The following is a 23872-nucleotide window of genomic DNA, read 5'->3' on the forward strand; positions in this document are numbered from 1 at the left end:
TTGCTACAGGATGCTCAAACCAGCAGTGAGTATCCAAGCAAGGTGACATTAGCTTAGTTTGAAATTTAACCCCCAGGTTCAACAAGCAGTCTGTTGCAAGCAATTTCTGAGTCCACAGACCAAAAAATTCTTCTTTTCAAGGTCTCAGTTTGTACAGAAAGTACTAAGCATACAACAGGTGTCATGACATTTTAAAAGTTACAAAAAGTCTTAGTTTATTAGTTTGGTTTTGTCACTGTTTTATAAACATGTAAGAATGACTTCTTCATATCTTAACCCCCATATAAAAGCTATTACATTTAAAAAACACATAGCTATAAACACATTTAAGAGCTCCAAATAGGTGTTCAAAACTTGTCAGTACACTGCAATGACCCGATCAAAGAATATCAGTTCACCCTAAACACTACATACAGAGGATTATTTGTTCCATTTCAACTAGAACTATATTGCAAGGATATTGTTTCTTCAAATTACTTAACTGTCTAAAAACTTATAGGAATTTTGCTAGCTGCCAGCTTTGCTTATTCAGCACAGTGTATGAAAGCCCACAAGGATTTCATTAGTTTCCACTAAAATTAAACAAGTTTTTCTGAGGCAACTCCACAACCCTTAAGAAAGATGGATACGAAGCAGAGTCCAACCTGTCTTTCATATTTAGGGGTGAATTTTTAGTATTATCAGCTGGTAGAAAAGGAGAGGCTCAGAGACTGAAAAATGTTACTTACAGAATTAAAGTTTGAAACGCTGTAGTAGGTGGGGAGATAGATACTCTTAAAAATTTCCACTGGGGAATGGTCACAAGGTAACTGCAACTGGTTCATTACACGGCATTCTGCATACCCTCAGCTAGCTGGTCGCTGCACTCGTCTGCAGCATGGAGGTACGTTCTCATTGGATAAAAAACAAGTAAAATGATATTTTTCAAGTGCCCAGGAGAACCAAAGTCAGCACAATTCAACCATAATGACTTCAAAACTAGCATCAGTTTCTGTGACCTTCCCCAGAAGCAGTTCCTTATTCCCAGGGACCTGCTGGAGTCACAAACTGTCCTGAATACTGTATTCCCTCTCTGAACTGCATAGCAATAGGGGTTGCATAGACTTTGCAAAGGTACTTCACATTTTCTTTTCAGCATATTTCATAAAACACAGCACAGGGGGATGGTTGAGCAGAAACAGATAGAAATCTTTAAGTCTTAACTTCCTGACTGTTCCTATGTTGTCCAGATTCCTAGGAGCATACTTGAGGATGTTCAGGATATGACATTTCAGCTTACAAACACTTAACCTTCTTTTGGCCTTCTCTTCACCCAGAGTTCTCCTCACCATATTGCCAACCAAGCCATTCACCTCCAAAGCTTTAAGTCCAACACCAGGTAGCACGCTATCAATTTCTCAGCCTAGCAGAGAAAATTGACTTCACTGGTAGGAGCAAGTGCATTCCCTTGGAATACTCTACCCTGTAGGATGTTTCCTTGAAACTAATACTATCTGACTGCCTCCCACCCGTAGCTTTTTAGTATCAACAGTCTTTGTTAACATCAAAAATGCCAAATACAGGCAGTGAAAGACAATGATCATGTACTGTGGTCTTCAATAATATTTCAGCCTTAAGAGACTTCAGAAAGAGGAAGGTTTAAGCACTTCAAAATATTATCGTTGAAAGTCAAGATAGTTACAAGGTTTAGCTAAGTACTTAGCTAGTTGAAATTACCTCTGAGCATTAAGCGATATAGTAACATGTGAATGCCAATTGCATGGCTTAAAAGAAAGCAAGCAGCTAAGAAAACATAGAACACTCATCCTAACTTTAATTCCCAGAAAATTGTCAGCAAAATAATCAAAACAGATTAGTTAAACACCTGAGGAGGGGGGAAGAAAAGAGGAGAATTGGCCAATTTTCCTGCTGTTTAAAGTGCTTCCTGTACATCTATCACACTCCCTCTCCCATTCATACGGGCCAAATAACTTAAGGCACTTCACAGAGTATGCTAGCTAGCATACCTTGTACTGATGTTTTTCTGTCTAATGCCTCTAGTTGTAGGAAGACAAAACAGTTTTTAATACTAGATTTGCATTTTAGTCTTACTGTGACGATTGGCTTTCCTGCTTATAGATCTGGTTCAAAGGAGTTGCTGCTATCCAGGATAATCAACTTTGTCTACTCCTGAAATAAAACACCTCAAAAGAAAAGGTTTGGACTTTCAAAGGAGCTTAAGAGAATTAGACTTACAAATCCTATTAGATTTTAATGCAGCTGAAAACCTAAATCTTTCCCAAAAAATCAAAGCCAAGAGATCCAGACAGGCAGAAACCCTGCTGTTTCATGAAAATATGAAGAATGGGGAAAAAAGACCAGCTCCAGTTATTCTTACAAAGTAATAACTTTTTTAAAAAAAGCTCATTTTATTCTTACTTTCCCTATATTCATTTTGCAATAAGATAAAGCTAACAGTTCATGTTCATTTATTAAAGGGAATTAGAAAAAGAAACACACTGAATTACAGCAGAAGAGTACTTAAAGGTCAGTTCAATATTACAGATTTGAAAAACATGTAATTTATGTGTTTATAACCTATTACACATATTAAATAAATTCTTCAAAATTTTAACTTCAAAATTTAAAATGTTTATATGTTAGTTATTTGCAAGTGTATGGAAGCAAGAGAGGTAAGCATAAAAACTAAATATAAATGAAATTATATTTATGTTACCTGTGGTTTTAGCTAATTGTCTCCATCTGCAGCCTTTTCATATTACAAAACAAAAGCACACCTATCCCTTCACTCAGCCAAGGGTCATCTGTGCAATTGTTTTTTATGACATTTGCACTTCATCCTTCAAACAGAGTCAAGACACTCTTATAGGGACGTCTTGGCAAATTGGTCTGGGTATCACACAACATACTTTGCAGTGTTCCATTCCTCTCTATGAGGAAAGAAATCTCCATCGACTTTGTATGCAACAATATTTTAATATTTTAATATTTCCTTTTCCATACAGGCAGACAAAAAGATTTTTTGATCCTTGTGAATTAGAGAAACAGTTCTTCCTGTGACTTAAACCCTGCATTGACTAGAATTCTCAAATAGCCTTTTGAAGAATTGCTACAAATCTAAGAAAATCAATCAGAGATTCCAAAGTTGTTCTTTTCACAGCGATGCTTACAGTTCAGAGAGTTTATTTTCTGGTTATTTTTTTTTCTATAAATTCCACACATGCTTTAGTTTACTAATTAACAACTAGAGAAAAGGAATATGCCTGCAGTTCACTGTAAAAGGGATCAAACTTATGAGGTATCCCAATTACATTTCAATCAAAGTTGTGTTCCTCACTATTTTCATACACCTAGGCAAGCAAATAAAACGAAGTATTTTCAATTATGCTATTAACCTCCATTCAGGAACCTGAAAGATGAGAGCAAACTGAATGCCAGCAGAAAGAACATAAGCCAAGACTGAGAAAGACCATTCATATTTAAGATTGAGTTCACCCTCAGGAACCAGAGCTTTCAATTTAATATGAAGTCAAATTACGAGCCATGCGGAAGCAGACGCACCCCTTGCCACAGACATGAAGTAGGCATGAGATCCTATCATGCTTGAGTTTTACAGTTCAATTACAGTAAAGAGCCATTCAAGTTTAACTTAGAAATGCCTCAGAGAGCCAATGGTATGTTTAAATCTTCTCTTTACAACACTGAATACTTTCATTGCTCATTTCTTCAGGATGCCAGTATCTTTCATTTTATCAGTCCTGTAGACTAGGGGTCATGCTTGATTTCTTTCTTTCCCTTTCTCCTGTCCTTAAGTCCATGAACAAGTCCCGTCATCTTCCATAAAGCTTCAAAAATCCCTTTCTTCCTGTTCTGACAGCTTAGGCTTATCTCCATTCATTTTCCACTCGACCTAGCAGAATTGCTTCTTATCAGATCCTTTTGCATCAGACATGCACATGCTAAATAACCTCTCATTTTACTTACGCAGACAATATTTCTGACCCTTCAATTACACCTATTCTGCTGTGCAGTTCATTCCCTGACTACCTCACTACTTTCCTATCATTGTTTTGACAAAGACAAACTTACAGCACCTTTCTTGCAAATAGCTTCATACATTCCTCATGCTTAACTGTATGAGTTAAGATGATCAGAACTTCTTAAAAAAATCTAAACATTAGTTCACCACAATGATTTTTTTTTTGTTACATTCACATGAGGCCAGTAGATATGGCAAAGAATCTACAAGAGCCCTATGGCCTTCTGCAGAGGCAGCCAAAAGCAATACAGGTTGTCTAAAGTGATACCAGAAAGCTAAGTTCAGGCAACCAAATCCCTCACTAGGATGAAATACTAAGTACACTCTCAACAACTCCTGCCCTCCATCCTTTCCTTCCTGCTTCCACCTTTTCCACGTTGGATTCACACTTGCCTGAGAAATTTAACGCTTAGACTGAAGACCCCAAAGCTACAGCCTGCCTTTTCTATCTTCTTTGTAAATCACCAGGAAAAACACCATTGAGTTTTACGCATCTGTCAAGCACGTTTTCAAGTTTGATCCATTTCCCTCTAATATCTTTGAACTCCCACTTGGAGCCATAGGCTTACCAATCCCTTTGGTACAATTTTTGTGTTGTTCAGACCTAGAGAATAGTCCTTACTGCTTTATTTCAAAATCAATGGATAGAAATTTCTGTATAGATCTAAGGCTTGTAATGGAGCTAAGGAATCTGCCTGCTTGACAGGAGACTAAGCAAAAGGATACAAGCATCTTTTAACAATATGCCTCTGGACTAGATTCAACAGGCTTCCCATATTATACCTTAAAAAAAGTGTTAGGTGCAGATCAGCTGTCTCCTTGAATTGAGAATTCTGCCACCTTAACATTTATGCCTACCAGATCAGCAGTCTCATGCTGTCTTTTCCCTACACCACCTTCAAACACACTTGTTTTGCAGTTCTACTCCATCTGTAAAACTCTGCCTTTATCTAAAGGACAATTTTCTTTACAGCATGTTAGCCAAACAGTCTGTTCTTCTAGGAACAAAGAGAGCCTATAAGGAAAACAGGCTACTGCCAGAGAATGGGAAGATACTGAGTTAAGATCAATCTGAATCACTAAGGCACAGGCCCACCGCTATGGGTAGATAAATCTGTCATCTTTCAAAACACCTCAGTACCCCTTCAGGTATGAAAAGCCTTCAACAGCCTTGTACAGATTAATCCTTTCCTTTCTCTCCTAAGGGAGGAGGGGGGTGGTTTCAAGCAGAATCTAAAAAAGCTTTAAGATTTCCAAGGCTGCAGAAGAACTACATAAACAGAGTCATACGATACACTGGAGGGGCCAGGACAGCAGGCTTCTCCACTTCTGCTGTGACATCTCTCTGTGTCAAAGCAGAGGGCTGAAAACAAAGAACGTGCAGAGTCACAAGCCTGAAAAAGAAGCACTCAAATATGTGTTGACAGCAGGAATGCATAAAAGCAGCTTTAGGGGCAGCAGGGGAATTAAAGGGAATGGAGCACTAGCTCATATGCAGTGTCACAGCCACACAGGCCTGACCCACAGAATTTTGCTAACACCAAAGTATTACATAAGAGTATTACCATGTAGCTTTCCTCTTTCAATTAAAACATAACACAGCAACCAGGATTTTGACCCCAAAAGAGACACTGAACACTTAAAAACACACTATATAGTTGAAATGCTAACAGAATTTACATAGATACACCGAAAAAGCAGGATGTTGTGTAAATACTCCCTACACTGCAGGCTGACAAATATTTCAGACAGATTCTGCTTTAGGGAAAACAAACTGGAGAAATTAACTAGCAGTGCTTTCATTGCTAAGCAGATGTATACAGTTTTGACATTTGCAGTTTGCACTACAGATACTGTGATGAATTAACCTCGACATTCCTAAAAGTATTAAAAAACCCACTTCCACTGTAGCCCTGTATGGGTTTCTCTACAGGGCAGCGACAGAGAGTGCCACAGGGAAGGCGTTCGAGACGGGGAACAATGTTCACTGTCCCGCACCAACGCGCCGCTAGCAGACACCGCGGACCGCAGCAAGCACACTTTAAAAGTCAGCGAGTCCCCCTCAAGCACGGCCAGTCCAGCTGCCATCCACCCGAGGAGCTCAGGAGGGGACAGGGACAGCTGTTACGGTTGAAGGGGGCCCGCCTGCCACCCTTATCACCCGAGGGGCTGTAGGGTGTGTTTAACGCAGATACCCCGCAGACCCGGGGAAGTGCCCCCTCACCCCCACCCTCACCCCCACGGGGCCGAGCACCGTTACAGAAGTAACGCCACTCCCGCCTTCGGGACCCCCAGGCCGCGGGTCCTCTCAGGGGCCCGCCCGCGCCGCCCGGCGGGGGAGGAGCCGCCGCCGCGCCAGGCCGTTCCGCGCCTTCTCCTCAGCTTGGCGGAGCGCCGCCGGGGGTGGGCAGACCCTTCCGCCCAGGAGGAACGCGCCCACTTACCCGCCGAGCCTCCGGCGACGACTTGGTGAGAGGCCTCCTGCAGAAAGCCCCCGGGCTTCCGAGCCATCCTCGCTCGCGCCGCCGCGGCGGCGGCAGCGAGAGGCAGCCGGAGCTGACTCCGCGCTGGGCGGGTGAAGAGCCGGGGGGAGGCGGGAGCCGCGGTTATCTGCGGGGTAGCGGGGGCCGCGGCAGGGCCGAGCGGGGCGGGGGCACGCGGGCCGAGCCCCCCCGCTGGCGGAAGGCGCGCGGCCGCGCAGCGGCCTTTAGTAGCCGGCGGGCAGAGGGAGGCCCCGGGCAGGGCCCGGGCGCGCAGCTGCTGGCGATCGCGGCGGGGACACGGCGCTCTGGTGGCTTCCAGCCGGGACACCGGCAGGCTCTCTCGGGCAGAGCTGGGGCGGCCGGCGCTGGGATCGCCCTCTCTGGGGCGGGGAGGCGAGGCTTTGGCGGCCTGTCAGGGAGCTGACGGGGGAAGGCCTGTCACCTCCGCAGGCTTGTGCCGCTTACTCCTCGCTTCAGGGTGGTGCCGTACAACACGCTCACGGTCCTGCTCCCCACTGCTGCTGGCACCTAGCTAACAACCGCAGATCCCCTGGTGCTCCACTTGTAGGAAGGGTCGGTGGTGCCAGCTGTCTTTCCGAAGCATACTGTTCTTTAAAATATTTAGACTTTGGTTCCAGTGTTCAAAGGACACGGGTATTTTGTCATTTGGAGAGTGGCTATTGCATGTGTTACGTAGACCTATTGGCCCATCTCAGTCAACAAAAGAGTGCCAGGGCATGGGTTTGAGCGCTGGGACACAGTCAGTCCCATTGCTGACAGTCCCCAACATTGTTTTTGCCAAGGCCAAGCCATGCTCTTCCAGAAGACGCCAGGGTACAATGTGAGGGACAGCATGGGCTCATTCCCAGAGACAGCACCATTGAAGGGGAAGACAGTTCAGCCATATGGATGCAGGACACACAAGGAGGTTTATTCTCAGGGCCAGAAAATGGGCATAGATCTTTTCTGTTTACTAGTACACACATAATCTTTTTGACTTAGAGCCAGATTCAAAGTGGCACTCAGGTTAATAAACTACAGCTTAAGCACTTAATCAACAACTGAATACCTAAATGTTTCTGTGGATTTGGAGCTTGCAAGAGTTGGGAGCAGATGCAATATTGCAGGTGGTCTTTTACTTTCTCTGTTCTGCTAGTCAAACCCCTGGGTTACCAACATCTGGCTGTAAAGATTTTTTCCTTTTCTCCACTTCTTCCCCCTAACTCTGAATAGCACTGTGGTTTCTCATACTCATACTCTTCTCTGTTTTCTCCTTTTGCATGTAGCCCACAGCTTCTAGTACTGCTGATTTTTCTTACCCCAAGGGAAGGCTTGTCCACTCTGAGCTCGACCTTTGCTTGTTTTCTAACAATCAGGGGTACATACAAGCTCAATTACATTGGTTTGGGGGGGAAAACAGAGCTACTGTTGACCTCAAGGGCACATTTATTAGAGTTAAGAATATCGATTTAAGGAAATGGCTCTTGAATAAGGTGCTAGACTGTTTGTTTAACCAGTCACATGGATAATTTGGGATTAATTTTTTTTTTGCTTTCTTGCTAACAGCTGACACATCTTCAAAAGAGAAGGAAAAGAAAGGTAGTTTTTATATTCTTATTTTTTAACTTCTCTCCCCTGAAAAAAAGACAGGCTGCTGCTGCCTTACGTGGGCATCAGCTTATGCTAAACTCAAAGCATAGAGAATTTGTAACTAGGTGCATTTATGTATTCCTGCAGCACAGCTACCAAAGGCAAATGTTGATACTGAGTTCTTTCTCTATTCCTTAAGTTAGATCTGTTTCTTACGTCTGAACAGTATATTTATGTGCTGTTTTCCATGTCTGAGATAGGTATTTAACTGCAGTCTGCTGTCTATATACATTTTAGTTTAGTAAGAGAGGGGCTTATGGATGTTCGTTTAAAGCCTTTGAGGTAGTGACTTGAAGGTAAAATCCTAGGCACAGTGAATCCTAGGCACACCAGAGGCATTGTGCTAAAATCAGGATTTCATGACTCTGACTCCAGGAATACATGTAGCATAGCAGAGTTGAAGAGAATACATGCTGGTTTTCCTCGCCCTCCAGTCCTGGAAAGGTACCTTTAAGGTACAAGAGAAATCTGCATTTGTTATAACAATAGCACATTTTTTCCTCAAGGAAAAGGGAAAAAGTTGAGGAAGAAGTCCATTGTGAAGAAAGGCATACTTGACTCCTATAAAAGTGAAGATGAAAATACCTAAAGTTGATAGATAGGAAAAAATAGCACTCCAGCATTCCGATGGACGGAATTCACATAGTCAAAGAGATTAATTAGTAAATGAGAAAAACATTTTTAAATAAAAGACAAAATATATTTTAGATTGGGATTAAAATGCCATTATTTATTTCATAGAGGCGGAAAGCAATGCAGAGACAATTTGTTTCATATAGTGTTGTGAAAGAGAGAGTTCTCAGATCACAGCTCTCCAGATTGGATGGGTGGAAATACAAAGGTTACTGTTAGACTGAGGGAGAGAATCTGGAAAGAAATTAAGCAAAATAATGAAAATCTATTAGAAACAAGATTAATCTCACTTAACTGTCCGCCTCATTCACTGGGAAAGAACCTTTTTTTCCTACCAACAAAACCCCAATTATTTTTACATAAGGAGCATTTTGAGAAGGAAGGCTCCTCCAACAGCCTACAAGTGGGTTTTGTGCATAAGATTCTGAAACTACAGTGTTTTCATCCCCCTCACAGGCTTTTCTGGGAATCATTTGTCAAACCTTTCCAAACATGTTTTTCTGTTTTGAGAGGGGATTGCAGGCGCCGTAGTATTTGGAAGCCAAACCTTCATAGAAGTGTCTTTGGAAAAGTATTTTTATGAAGTTGTAATACTGTTCTGATATGTTATTTTACAGAGTGCCCGTGAGCGCTTTGGGATAATTTAGCAAAAAATGTTGCCAAGTGAATGTTCTAGCAACAATGTATTTAGCAACAAATGTTGCTAACAAGTTCCAAGCTTGAAAAGAAATGTAGCCTTTGGTAATTTAGGACAAAGATTAGAGAAAAACAATGTTTTTATTGCTACTGAAAAGTATGGGAATATGGAAAACACATGGAGAAGTGTTAATAAAGTGTCAAAGGACTGAGAGACCGTAATTGCAAAAATGAATAATATTCAGCTATAAAATTAAGTTATATAATTTGCATGCATCAGCAAATAAACAGTCACTTGAATTCTTCATCTATGTAAGAGTAGAGTGCAGATTGCTGTGGGAATACAGAATAACTCCCTTAAATTAATAAACTTCGAATATGCTGACCTTTAAGTAATTAAAATCTCAACTTCAATGTTTCATTAACATTTGCATTAGTTCCCTTGGTTTGGCTCTTTGAGACTGCCGCTCAATAAACACAGCAGGATCATCAAGTCTCCAGTGTTCTGTACCATCAAAAAGCAGATGATGAAACATCACTACTTTTTTGTTCCAGAGATGCAGGTCTCACTGCGCAATGTTCCCTTTGATACACATAGCGAATCTAGTATTAACGGGGACATGCTGCAGCAGTTCAACAGCAAAGAGAATTTGGAGTTGATCGGAGTATGCAGAAACTGGTCGGTTAGATTTGTTTTCTGCAGGAGGTGTCACTGCAACAAAAAGAAGGTTTACATGAACAAACTGAAAAATAACGTTCAGAATGTGTATAATTTACATAGAGAGACGTTTACGGAATAGCGTTAACACCTGCTCCTTAAAAAAATAAACTCTGCTATTGTTAGGAAGCTGTTAAGTTTGTCTCACAGTATTCAAACCCCAAATCTATTCACCTCAACACAATTAAATTCTCCTTTATGTATGGCACGCTTCCCTTACTCTCCACCCACCCCTCCCTACTTCCCCGCGAAGGGCGACCCTCAGTGGGGAACACCGCTCCAGCGCCAACCCCCCAAGAAGGAAACAACGTTTCCTCGTGCGGGGGACACGCGGGCAGAGCAGACGCCCGCTCCCATGACCCGTAGTAGGGACACCCGCAAACCAGCCCCTCAAACGCCCGCACCCCGCAGGCCCTGGCCTCCCGCCCGTCCCCGCGGGTCCCGCCGCCGTTGCCTTTGCGCCGCCGCTCCCGCCCGCAGGGTGGCGCCACCCCCGAGTCCGACACACACACACACACACACACACACACCCCTCCCGCCGCCGAGCCCCGCCCTCGTGCCGCGGCCCAGCCGCTGCGCGCTCTCGGGGGCGGCGCGCGCTCGCCTCTCCTCCCGCCCCGGCCGCCGGGCTCGCCCGCTCGCGGGCTTTGTTGTGGAGGCGGCGGCGCGGGGCCGTCCGCACGCCGGCAGCGGGGGAGGAGCGCGCAGGTAACGGGCTGGTGGGGCGCTTCCCTCGGCGGCTGCGGCCCGGCGTAGGCCGTGGCTGCCCCGTGGCGCTCGGGTTTGAACTCGCCCCGTCTCCTGCGGCGCGGCTCGGAGGCGGCGGCGGCGCGTCCCGCCGAGGCGGCGTTGGTAGGGGCCCCTCTCCTGCCCGGCCTCCTCGCCTCCCCCGCCTCTGGGGCCGGGCCGCCGCCGCCGGGCCCTTGCTCCACTTACCGGCTGCGTGGGCCGTGGCAGACCCCCTTGGCTGGGTTACCGTTACTTCCCTCCGACCTGTCGGCCGCCCGACCTACCGCCCGCTCCGCAGCTGGAGAGACGGGGAAGCAAGTTTCCCGTGCGGGGATGCGCAGTGTGGAGTTCCAGCGGCTGCCAGCGCAGCGGGGAGGGGACGGAGGGGCGGGCGGACAGGCTGCCACCTCCCGCGGCGGAGGGCAGCGCTGGGAAGGTGGCTTGGGGAGTCGGAGGTGAGACCCGTCCCGAACAAATTCAGGAGGTCGGTGCCGGATCTTTAGTGTCCGGTGAGTAATGGGCTGTGGAGCGTACTCAGAATAGTAATATAGTAAAGAAAAAAATAAAACAACACAACAAAAACTCCACCAAAATAAAGTTTGCGATCTGTGCTCTTTTTTTTTTTCTTTCACATTTATGACTTTCAGAAAAGATCCTTAGGAAGTCCCAATGACTTGTGTACCTCAGCTTCTAATATAAGTAAGTTTCATACTACTCCGGTTTCTTGAAGATGTGAAGGTCTATTTCATTTGGGGGTGTGAGCGGTTTGGAGGAAAAACATTCAGTATTTGTACACAGGCCTGTTTTGTCTGAGATAGCACACACTTCGATGTTTGCCTGGAGAACAACTACAACTGGGTCTAGGTACAGCTTCAGGGGTTGAGATGGTTGGAGCTGAATGCTGTAGGAGTTTGCTCACCCTGAATGTGGGAATTTGGAGTGCCCTGCTGTGGCGTAGTGTCTTTTTTTTAATACTTCAGCAAATTCGAACTACTGTTAGAACAGTCTGAAGCTGCTGTGCTTTAGTTGTGGAAGAAAAATCAGTTAACCACAGAGATGTGCTTCTGGCTCAGCAGATCTGAGGGCTACGAATTCTGAGAGACCTGTGGGTCCTACGGAAATGCAGTGATGTGCTTGCCTTGTTCTTGTACCTGTCCTTGAGCATCTGTTCTTGGCCAGTTTTGCTCTGGGAATACACAGCTTTGGTTCAACCTGAAACTACCTGTTTTTGATTATTTGCTTATCTAAATATATTATGGTACTAACTTAAATATCTTGTGAGGTTTAACAAGAGTTAAAACTAAGTCATAATAGTTAAAGTAAACATGCTGTGTCATGTGGTAGTTCTGTTTTTGTTTTGTTTTGCTTTTAAGTATGCAAAATGTCATTCATTACAAGGTCTGTCAGCTGTATGAGCTGTGTGAGACTGAGCTGTATACACCAGTGAGGTACTATCAGCATGACAGCTGCAAGCTCTTCTGCCCATCACTGGTACAGGGATCAGCACTGATTTCAGGCTCTTGAAAGTGATAAACTTGTCTTGCCCTTCCATCTAAGGAGAAGTTACTGCAGTTCTGGTTGCAGTATGGAAAGTGGAGGAAGGGGCTGAGAGGTAAAATTATGTACAGGATATGAGAAAGTGGGGACAGCTGCTGCTGCAAGTTTTGGGGGAAGGAGGTGGAGTTGTGAAGCTATACAGCCACTGCTGCATCTGATCACTGGGAGTGACAGGATTATCAGGGAGATTACAGACCTCCTAGGACTTGGTAAACCTGCCTGTGGAGAGGACATAGGGTGGCAGAATATCCATTTTCCCTCCTGGTCATTTCTTCACTAGTATTAGATGTTTTGTCTAGTTTTCTTCTAAACACCTAGACTGATAAGACTCATACCAAGCTAGTAGATCTTGTAGTCAGGAAGATTATATACTCTCTCAGATTTAGTAAATGATTCCCTATTGTAAGAATTTGTGTATACCCTTTTTGTAGTTATTACAGGTTTTCATATGGTGGTATTGCAAGTTCTTTAGAGCCTGATTCCCATTACAGTTTGTAATGGGGACTACTCTGTCCAATAGTAGTGGGTGGCAAATGAAATTTTAAAAATCTGTTCCCCAGTTTTCATATGATAACTAATTAGACTTCTTGCCTTTTTTTTGTTGTTGTTTCTGTATTTATTTCTTTTCCCTTTTAATTAGTTTGCCCTTTTGGGGGAGGGAAATGTTACTTTTGTTCTTTGCATTCTGTTATTCTATCTCCCTGCTTGTTAGACATCATTCTATATGATACTAAATTAGAAATGCACTATTATGGTGTTACCCTCTTTTCTTGACCAGTAAGAAACAAAACAATTGTCAGGCTTACTACTTCTCTTGCAGTGAGGCAAAACCAACATATTGTATTACTGGCAGAAATAGGAGTACAGTGCTGATGCCCCGTGGCCCAGATGTAGCTTTTTGCAATTTGTGGGGGTTTTAGTTTTTGAGAGTGCCTAGGTTAGTAAAAATGCAAGGAAGTTTTCAGAGCTTCCTGGAAGGGGTTAGGGCAGGAGGGAAAATACGGGTTTGGTAATTCTCTGTGGAAAGAATAATTGAATTATTCACTAGAATTGAAAACAAGAAGGTACATGTGAGCTGAGGGTGAAGGGGGAGAGGATTCTGCCTATTGATCACAGTTTTTTGTAAAATCAGTCGTATGAACTTGAAAGAGGTCCTAATGAATCTTTTTGCTACCTCCTTTTATAATTTCTAGGCTGTCAAACATATGGCAGCGTAGATGCTGCATGTTAGTGGCAGCATGCAGATAGTGAAATGTTTTTAAACTGTGAATTGCTGATCTGACTTGATGTTCACATTAATGCAGATTTCCCAAATTTATACAGAGGCTCCTTTTCACTTTTACATCTGTTATCCTATATGGGCAATAGATGTTTTGAAACTTACTTTTAAAACAAACAACCCACCCTTCCAGGCTGCAGTCGATTAAGAGATTTAACTACAGGGTAATGTTGCAACTGACAAATATTCTGGAAAGCATGATTACTGGCTTTTGCCTTTTCCTTTTAAAGGAAAACTGTTTTGAAGGGGTAATAGAAACAGTATTGAACCCTTATTTGCAGAACAGATACAGCTATGGAAAGAACCAGTGCGTATGCTCATTTGTGAAAAAGAATCTCTGCTGCTTTGAGCCACCAATTTTTTAAGTGATGGGATGGTTGGCGTGCTCCCTGCTAGCCTCGTGAGCCATGGTACAGAAACTGTGACAGTAGGCTCCTGTTTTCCGTGGTGATTCTTGATGTGGACTTTTGTCTGTTACGGACAGGTCAAAACCAGATTAAAATGGAAACTGGCAGTTTCTGCAGAGTGGTGGCCTTTGGTATATTAAAGAATATTATGTATTAGAATTTTGAAAATATTTTACATGAAATATTGCTGGGATTGATTTTGGTTTTCATAGGGAATCAAATAATATTTTTTTAAAATGTTCATATGTATTACAATTCTCTCAAATAAATGGAATTTCTTGAGCCTTCTTGCATGAAGTGTGAAACAGGCACTGCTTATCTGTCCCAAGTACAAGTAACAGAGACACGATCACTTAAATTGAATGCCAGTGGATAGCTATCATAATGCAGTATGTGTTGTTTATGGGTTTCCTCTGTATGTTACTGAATGTTAACTACATGGGAAAACAGCTCGTTGTTTTTATTGTGCACTATTACACTTGGCTGAGCCTTGTCAAAGATGTTCAGGTTTATTTCATGCTTTTCAGAGGAATTAAAACTCAGTTGTTCAGTTAATTATTTGAAAGCTAGAGTTGTGGCACTTGTGACCTATGGTAGGCTTTATGTTGGCCACCAGAATACATGTACAGCTCGTTTTGGTTTTGTTTTTGTTTTTTTTTTTTGTTTACCAGTGCTTTTTTCTTACAGGCATGTAAAAGGAGCTTATTGGGTCAGGTGCCTAGTGGGAGGCTATTTGTATGTATGCTGTGAGCTAGGTGTGACACGTGTGCCAGATGACTTTCAGGGATGCTTCTGTGGGTGCTGGGGGAAGGAAGGGCTGAGGAGGGTCTGTGAGTGACTCTACAGGCTGTTTGCCATTATTGTTGCCGAAATGTATTCTGGAAATTCATGTTCAAAAAAATTCTGTTGGCAACTTAATGTGCAGTCAAAATTATCATCAATATGTTGCTCTCAGTTTTAGCAGGGAATAAAATACATGAGACTGGTTTGTAGTATTTTTTCCTTATTAGAAGGAAGTCAAGGCAGCATCTATGGTATCATTTTGCTCAGTATCACTTGCTAGAGTAGCAAACCAATTAAGAGATCCAACTTCCCTTTAAGTGAACAGCAAAACTTCCATCGGTTACAGCAGCGTGGGATTACGCTGCAGGTTTCAAAGAAATAGTTGGTAATGAGTTCAGCTCCTGGAGGACATTAATTTTTGCACCATGAAATCCATAGTAAATTGAGTTAAGGAGATCCACATAATGTGCTGGTAGACAAATGTTATCCTTTCTGTCCTTTTATGTAAATTTGTTGAAGACAGAATTTGATCTTTAAGTTATACGTTCATTTAAATAGTAATATTCCATCTAGCTATGCACTAATTTGAATGTTAAGTGTGAAGTAAATTAGAAAAATCTAATCTGCTTCAGTAATGTAGTATTAGGACAAAGAAGGATTAAAATGCTTGGTTATTGATTAGCTCTTTGGAGGGCGGGGGTGGCAGTTCCAATCAGGATTTGTGGAATGAGAGCAGGGTTGTGTCTGAGTTGAAACTGTTCTGAAAATGCTGTATGATGCTTCGCTGTGAGAGAATTTAACATGAGATCAAAGATTGCTGTACTTGAAGCAAACAAACTGAATTTTTAATGGTGTTTTCAAAATGTACAAATCTAGTAATTTTATGTTGGCTTGTACTTCAGCTTATAAATAAAAATATCCACTTGTAAAGAGAGTATTTAGTGCTGAAGAATTACTTCATGATTGTGTGTGTGTATGAATTACACTTGGTGGGACCAGAACTGGAAATTGTCATTAGCTGCCAATTTAACAAATGAATGGTACTAAGCTTAGATTGGTTTGGGGAAAGGGAATAGGGCTTTCTGAGGCATGGCAGTTGATATGTATGGAAATGAAAAGTATTAAAATATTTCTTTTTTGCAGAGTGTTTACACAATGAAAAATATTATTGTGTGTTGTTTCAGTTTTTAATTCACTTACATATGTATAAATCTTTGTATTGTGAACATTGATTCTTTTTTTTAGATGTCCTTGACTTGTTTCCTGTGGGAGTAATCAGCTCTGCTTTAGCTTTCTTTCATTACTCTGTTTCCAAATGTATATATTTGATCCCCTCTCTTTGTTATTTCTAATGTATCAACAGGTGAGGAAGTGGAACCATTCTTAGTGCTTACGTAGTACATCTGACAGGAAATGAAATATCAGTTTGTACTATGTTTTTGTTGGGTTTTTCCTATCTATTACAGATTTAACTTCATTTTAGAAGCTTAATTGACTGCCAAAAAGATAAGCCTAGTTACCAATAAAAATGGTAACTCAGCTCGTAGCTGAGTGTAGTTAGAGAACTGAGAATATTAACTGAGCATAATTAGAAAATTATTCTAAGACATTCCAGTGGCCACTTCAATGCTATTGAAAGAAGTTACGCAAAAATAAGTGTGTTCTTTTTTTAAGCCTTCATTTCTCTTAATAATGGTATGATGCATAGTTATACATTTCTTTATAAACAGATAGTTCTGTTTGATAGAGATTAGATGGTGAAATGTGAAGAAGATACATATCTAATGTGGTATCCTGTCTCGATATTGTCATTTATGCTTGTTGTAGTTGCCTATATTATACCCAGCCTATAATAAAACTATTATTATTCATATAGTAAAGTTGTTAGTATCAATATAATAGTTTAATAAAGTTATTAGTATTACTTTTAGAAAGACACAATTCAGTTTTCTCAAGTACATTTCTTAATTTCAAATTTCTTTGATTTACAGTTGGATTTGCTTTAAGATTCTGTTTCTCAATGTGTTGTCCTTGTGGTTCACATTCAAGTAAATAAAACGTTAGGTTCTATAGGATTTTGCAACATTAGGTGCTCAGTAGGTGAGAGTGTGTTAATCTGGTTATGTAAATTTTTAGATACAAGCATAAGAAATAAAGCAGTACTTTTCATCATGTTTTTCTATAGTGTGCTTCTATGTGTGCACAGATAGAGGCAGTTTTTCCATAAGCACTGTATGACCAATTTGCTCTTTGGTACCTTCCTTGTAATGAGGAAGATGGCACTGTGAAACATCCACCACAATTTTAAGATTTGTTGAATGTTTTTTGTAGCTCTTTTTGTAGAGCTACAAAAATGTGTTCTGATTTTGAATTTCTTTATTACAAATATTACTAAATGAGTGATACAGGTAGTATCAGAGACATTCAGTTGCTCAGTGTAATCAAAGTAGGACAATCAAATACTCGGATACCAATTTAATTGTTTTCGCAGATGCTGGTTGACTGTTTTCCACTTTTTTTTTCTTTTTTTCCTCTGCTAGTTCTCAGGATACCATGAGCTTTCTGATTCTGTAAACAGTTTAAGACAGAATAAAAATTAGTCTTGAAGTAGTTAAATATCTCAGTTCCCATTATATATATCTGAAAAAAAACCCAAACAGTATTTAAGTCTTTATTCTTGGATCTGTTTATAATGGTATTTATTTTCATTAGACCAATTAAATAATTTTTTAATTATTTATTAAAAAATAATAATGTATTTATTTTCATTAGACCACAGGAATCTTGAAGTTGAACTTTTCTCTTTGTACCCGACTATGTATGATGAAAAAGGATGTAGTTCCACACCTATATCCTTCTCAAGTGTAGCATGTATTGATGTCATTGTTCCTTAAAGAGACATCAGCAACCCCGTAGTTCTGCTCAGTTGTATTTCAAAATGCATTTTGATTAAAATATGAATTTAGCAAATGAAAAGCCACCTTCAAGGTTTAAATTTTGCTCTTCAAGTTATAATAAAAAAGAAAAAAGGCAGCATTCTGTTCTCATTCTGTGGTATTATGCAAGTTCATTGTAGGAGATGTTGTCCATTAGTCTCTTCAACTATCATTTTAGGGGAGGACAAGCTAAACTGGGAAAACTGAGCCTTAGGAGAAACTGTGTGAATTTCCTGGTGTCCTTGTTCACCAGTTCTCCTTGCCTTATACGGTATCCAATAGTGTCTGGGTTTTATTACTCCTCACTCCTTTCCTGCCTTCTTGCTATGACAATCTGTTGATTGTGTTCCTGGCTAAATTACTCTCCTCTTTTCCTACATACAGGTACAGTGTGAGGGATGTGGGTATTTCCATGATTTCTTTACCCTGACCCCATTGCTCTTGTGCCTCTGACAGTTATTGAGCCCTACTTAGCCGCCTTCAACATGGTGTTGAGTGTGGGGCAAGGTGTTTAAAGAAAAGAGGTGGGGAGGAGTTGTGGAGCTCACTGTCCTTTTCCTGCACTGTCTATTTTCTTGCACCAGGTCTTAAGTTAGCTGCTGAGCTTGCTAGGTGTGTTGGAGAGCAGAATTGGGGTGACTGGTCAGCCATTTGTTGGCTCTTGCCACCTAGATGTGATAGCTGCTTGGGCAGGTGCTATCTAATTTTTCAGCTATTGCTCAGCAGTCACCACAGTGAGGTTGTTCAAAACAAGCTCAGGTAACTACCTGAACTGCTGCAGGGAAGTATCCCTTCGCACTACTGCTGCTTTCTGTTCCAGCTTTTCTTCTGAAGTCTGAGCTCAACAAGCTTGGCTGATGGGCACAGAGGGTCCTGGAGAGGGAAAGATACTGCTCTTTTTCACTACCAAACATGAATTGAAGACAGAGTGGGGTTAGTAAGGCAAGGGTTAAATTGCTCAATTTGAGAAATGCTGCATATGATAGCAGTAGCCAAATTAATCTTTAAAGTTAGACATACTATAGCTACATGAGCTGCAGTTGCTATAGTGCAGAAATACCCTTGATCAAAACTGATGGCAGTCTCCTACTGAAACTTTTTTGCTTCTATACGTTTGAGAAATCCTCCTTTTTTAAGGAGGACAACAATCACCTCTAATACCTTAAATTGTCCAGATATTATGCAATTAATTTCCAGTAATTTTTCCTGAGTTATCTGTGTTTGCTTATTTGCTTGTTTTAGGAGGGAACAATATACATTCCTACATCTGGATCAGGAATGTATAGTCATATGTTGCTTCTTGTAGAAAAATGGTGGTTCTTTAGAACACTTTTTGAGATACATTTTGCAAATACTAAAGGATAATAAAAGATTCCATATACATACAACTAATTTCGCCTAGTATGTGTGAGTGCATGTATTTGGTTCACTTTTCTTCTGAACCAGTAGTGTTTTCTGATCTCATTAGCAAACAGAAATGTGTAATAGCTGTTGATATTTTAAAATTTTTTCCACCACCTCTTCCCGTGGGTGCGCAGGATCGCAAGCCAGTAGATGGAGCCCTGTGCCAACAGCCAGCCCTCAACAGGCTGGTGGTGAAAGTCCCTGCAGCCTCCCTACACAGAGAGCCAGGCAGGGGAGGCTTCGTGAGCATGTATCTGTACTATGTTTTATTCATATGTAATGAATGGACGTGGATTTAAAATTTAAATGTCTGGTATTAGCTGTGCAAGTCAAGGCAGTGACCATGTGCCGAGAAGCTTAGGTGTTCACGGGGGGACAGGTGATCAGGTGAAATACCAGGATCTGTTCTAGAGTGCTGCAAGTATGAGAGCTTGTCTGGTATGCCATGCGTTTTCCGTTTTCAGTTAATTTCTGAGTTAACTTCTTGTCGTTTGGCGAATCTTGGTTGAGAGCATCGAAAACAGAGCTTGTGGGAAGCTCTTAAGAAAAGTACAAAGCAGAAGAATTTGCTTTTAAAATTTAAGTTTTGCGATTTGGTTTTGTATTTTTGTTTCTCACTAATGGTAACTGCTGATCCTTTTGAAACTATGTTTTTGAGTATTGAAATTCGTTGAATAGTGCAGTTCATAGATTCAAAGTCAGCAGTAGCTAATCTTGCACGTTCCCTATTTTGCACAGTGTGTGTCCACACCCTCAGCCAAGTGCTGTGTTACACAGTTTAACTGACTGATACAGTGGACTTGGTTTGCTGACATCTGTGTGGGCTGCTTGTAAAACTGTGAAGAATGTGCAAGTTGTGAACAACTTCATTTAGAAATAAGTTTAGCTGATGTGATTTTGTATGTAGACAAGTTATTCTAGTGTGAGAACAGTTCCTAAATAGCAAGGTGCTAATTTCATTTGAAAATGTGAGATACGGTTCTTAATTTTAAAGGGACAAAGGAGGATAGTGTTTTAGAGATAATAAGAGGTAGTAAGTTTTTATTCTTGTTGTGGGGTTTTTTATTGTGTTTGTGCCAATAAGTATACACATGAAAAGTCTGACAGATTAGGATTATTGTGTGATTGTAACAGGCACACAATTTGTGTAACATATACCCTGCATTTCTTATGTGATTGTAACGGGCACACAATTTGTGTAACATATACCCTGCATTTCTTATTCGAAACTCTAGATGACTTACTGTTTACATTTCCAAACAATGGGAAGGGTGTGGGTCCCTGGTGTTCTTGCTCTTGACTAATATTTCTGTGCAGTAACACTCCTGTACAGTACCTTATATCCCAAAAGAAAAATGAAGTCCTTCTCAAAGCCTGCAGGTTTGTCTGATGACTATATGAATACTGAGCTAAGCTGCAATCTGAAATAATCTTTGGAAATGTGTTTCTGCCTGCTGTTCATTACGCATGTGAAACCTGCATTCTGATGTTAGGGAATGGGGTTGAGAGCGAGATTGTGAAAGCATTTGTCAAAAACAAACTATTGAGTTAGAATTCTGCTGGAATGGTATAGTTTGGTTTGCTTTATTTGTTTTAGTGGTTAGTAGTCACTTTTGCTTATGGTTTGCAAAAATGAAATTATGGATTTTCTTTAACATGGCACATAGCAAACTGTAGTACAGCAGACCAGTCATTCAAACCCAAGTATTTGTTGCGCTTTGGAGAGGGAGCTCTAGACATTCCAATGTGTTAGTGTTTCAGTGCATTTAAAAAAAAACAAGCACAAACCACTACTATGAACATCCTTGTGCTTTGGAGGGAGAGAAGGAAAAGAGTCGCGTTGTGGGTTGACCCCAGCCAGCAGCTAAGCACCCGCACAGCTGCTCGCTCACCATCAACCCCAGGGGGATGGGGGAGAGAATAGGAAGAGTGGAAGTGAGAAAACTCGGTTTAATAAGCAAAGGAAAAAGGAGAAAGAAAAAAGTCAAAACAAAAACCAAATTATGCAAATAGTCATTCACCACCTCCCACCCAAAAGCATACTGATGCCCAGCCAGTCTCTGAGCAACAGCTCCTTCAGAAGACAAACCGCACACCATCTTCTGGCTTTACCCCGGTTTCTATTGCTAAGCGTGATGTTATACGGTATAAAATATCCCTTTGGCCATTTGTGTCAGCTCTGTCCCCTCCCAACTTCTTGCCCACCCCCAGGCTACTCTCTGGAGTGACAGAGTTAGTGGGAAGCGAAAGCCTTCATGCTGTGCAAGCACTGTTAGCAATAGTCAAAACACTGGTGTATTATCAGCACTGTTTTAGACAAAAATGCAAAACACAGTACCATGTGGGCTGTTATGAAGAAAGTTAACTCCATCCAAACCAGACCCAGTACAAGTAATTCCATATTTTTCAATAGTAAAGATACTCTGTTTTATTCTAGAATGTGTTATGAAAAGCATTTTGTGAATTCATAGAAGCATGTATTGATGTTAGAAGCTTAACTGGAGATACAATTTAAATTTTTGAGGGAGGAACGTATAATTTCATATAAATATAATTTACTTCAGTAAGTGTTACTTTTTTAACTTTTTTTTAATAATTGGAAGAAATTTGACTTCTATGCAGCAAATGATCACTACAGTGACTTTTCACATATGAATGAGGTTTCAGCAAGTAGATTTGGCATTAACAATGTATCTTAAGCCATCTTTGGTTTATTTGAGAATGATCGTGCCCTTTTATTTTCGGCCATCGTTAGAGTGGTCATATTTTTGTGTTCTTTAAATTTTTATTTAGTTACTACCAGAGGCAGTGATAGCAGAAAAAGCTGTAGAAGAATATAAATATTTGAGTGTTTATAAAAATAATCTTCCTCCCCCCCCCTCAAGGGAATGGTTACAAAGCTGTAGCTCATGTTCTTGTTAAAGGAACATTCTCTTTGGAGAGGAGGGGGCTTTTTCAGGAAGAGTTTGACAGTAAAGCTTTCAATGAAATACAGAGTAGAGCTGAAAAGAAAAAATGTCCAGAAAATGACATTCCAATGAATGCTTGTCCTTAGAAGCAAAAGAGGAGCTTAATAATCTTGTATGAAACATGAAATGAGTGGTAGAATCAACAGGATGGGTTTACTGGTCATTAAAAGGTGGGAAAAAAAGGTAAGCCTTCGTTAAAACTTGGCCTTAAAATGTTTTTAAAAAACAAAACACAGAAACACCAAGTCTCGCACCTGCCTGTGCATGGAGAACATGATGAAAAGGTGACTGATAACAAATGTTTTTCAGTGCTTGATGCATCAGTTGAATTTGGCAGTTGCCCTGAAGAAAGTGGAGACCACCTCTGTGGGTGTTCGGCATTCCTTATGTATCAGTAACTGATTCTTTTGAGAGATTTTATGTAGTGCCTGAAGCATTTAGCAGGGAAGTACAACATGTTGAATAGCAGAGGTTGTAGTGAGGTCTGATGTTTTGACCCAGGAATGATGATAGACATGTAGAGCTAGCAATTCTGAAAAGCTTTGGGAAGAATTAGAGCTTCTAGGCTCTGGTTCCATTTCTCTTGATCCAAAAGATCTCAGGTGGTAACTGAAGCACATGAATTTCTCATTCTGATGTAAGCAGAAGTAATAGATTTTTCTCCTGACAGTATAGGGTACCTCAAAGACCTGTTGATAGTTGCCCGTAGCATGAGATTTCATCACTGCTATTTTTGTTTTGTTGCTGTGTTATTTTAGTTAACAGGTTACATTGAGTGTGGAAGGAGATTATGTGAACTGAGCCATTTAAAGAACTCCTGCAAAACGCAGAACAGATCATCAGGTTGTGCAGAGGCTTGTGATCTTCTGTGTTGATCAGCTATAACATAGCAACTGATTGAAAAAGGTCTGTTGGTCTTCTGAGGTCTGAGAGGTTTCTGAGTGCAAATAGGGGGGAGATGGAATACCTAGACAAATGCAGTCTTAAATACAAAACTATTTTGACTGAGGTCCTTGAACTTTTTATGGCTTAAATTTGCGTCTTAGCAGCAGGACTGGGCAAAGCTTTAACATTCTGAGTTTAACGTTCGTTCAGACACATAAGCTCACTAGCTCTGATGCAAAGCATCTTTCAAAATGCTAATTCTCTGTTCTGGCAGTAAAATACATGTGCTGTATACTTGCAATCTGGCCCATGCCTAGAAACAGGTTTCTTGTATAGCAGTCCAGGAAAATAGCAAGGTAAATTGATCTATTACAGACATTTATGAGCTAAACAATGTGGACTGTTCTTTTCTTAGAAATGTGTGATATGAAATTTTAGTTGAACATAAATCAACCAGCTAAGAGGGAAATTCACCCCATAGCTAAAATATCTTAAATGGTGTGCATCTGTGACACGTAGCCTTTTCTGACAGTTGAATGACTTTGGTGATGGTTTGATTGTTATTCCCCTTTGGACTGTACAAGCTGGGGGAGTTGTTCTGGTTTCCCTGTTGAGCTATGTAAATGCAGTGTGGTTCAAACTGATGTTACTGCTCTTGATCCACCAATGAGCAGTTTTGCCTGTTCCCTGTATCTAAGGCACAGATTCCAGGTGGATGTTGCAAAATCCCTTTTTCTGCATTTTTTTGTTTGTAGGACAGATTC

General features: G+C 41.1%; 2 protein-coding genes across 2 annotated transcripts in view; one reads left to right on the forward strand and one right to left on the reverse strand.

The window, feature by feature from the left end:
- SLC25A21 (solute carrier family 25 member 21) overlaps positions 1-6783 on the reverse strand; it is a 290692-nt gene extending 283909 nt beyond the window's left edge. The window contains exon 1 of the mRNA XM_068398947.1: positions 6484-6783. Within this exon, the coding sequence (XP_068255048.1) occupies positions 6484-6550 (67 nt within the window). The 5' untranslated portion in view covers positions 6551-6783. The remainder of the gene's footprint in view (positions 1-6483) is intronic.
- A 4005-nt stretch (positions 6784-10788) lies between these two features.
- The window catches only part of MIPOL1 (mirror-image polydactyly 1), a 203851-nt gene continuing 190767 nt past the window's right edge, over positions 10789-23872 (forward strand). Inside the window, exon 1 of the mRNA XM_068399133.1 lies at positions 10789-10867. The gene's annotated coding sequence lies outside the window, so the exon portion shown is untranslated. The remainder of the gene's footprint in view (positions 10868-23872) is intronic.

This window comes from Nyctibius grandis, chromosome 4, assembly GCF_013368605.1.
Source record: "Nyctibius grandis isolate bNycGra1 chromosome 4, bNycGra1.pri, whole genome shotgun sequence".
Lineage (NCBI taxonomy): Eukaryota > Metazoa > Chordata > Aves > Nyctibiiformes > Nyctibiidae > Nyctibius > Nyctibius grandis.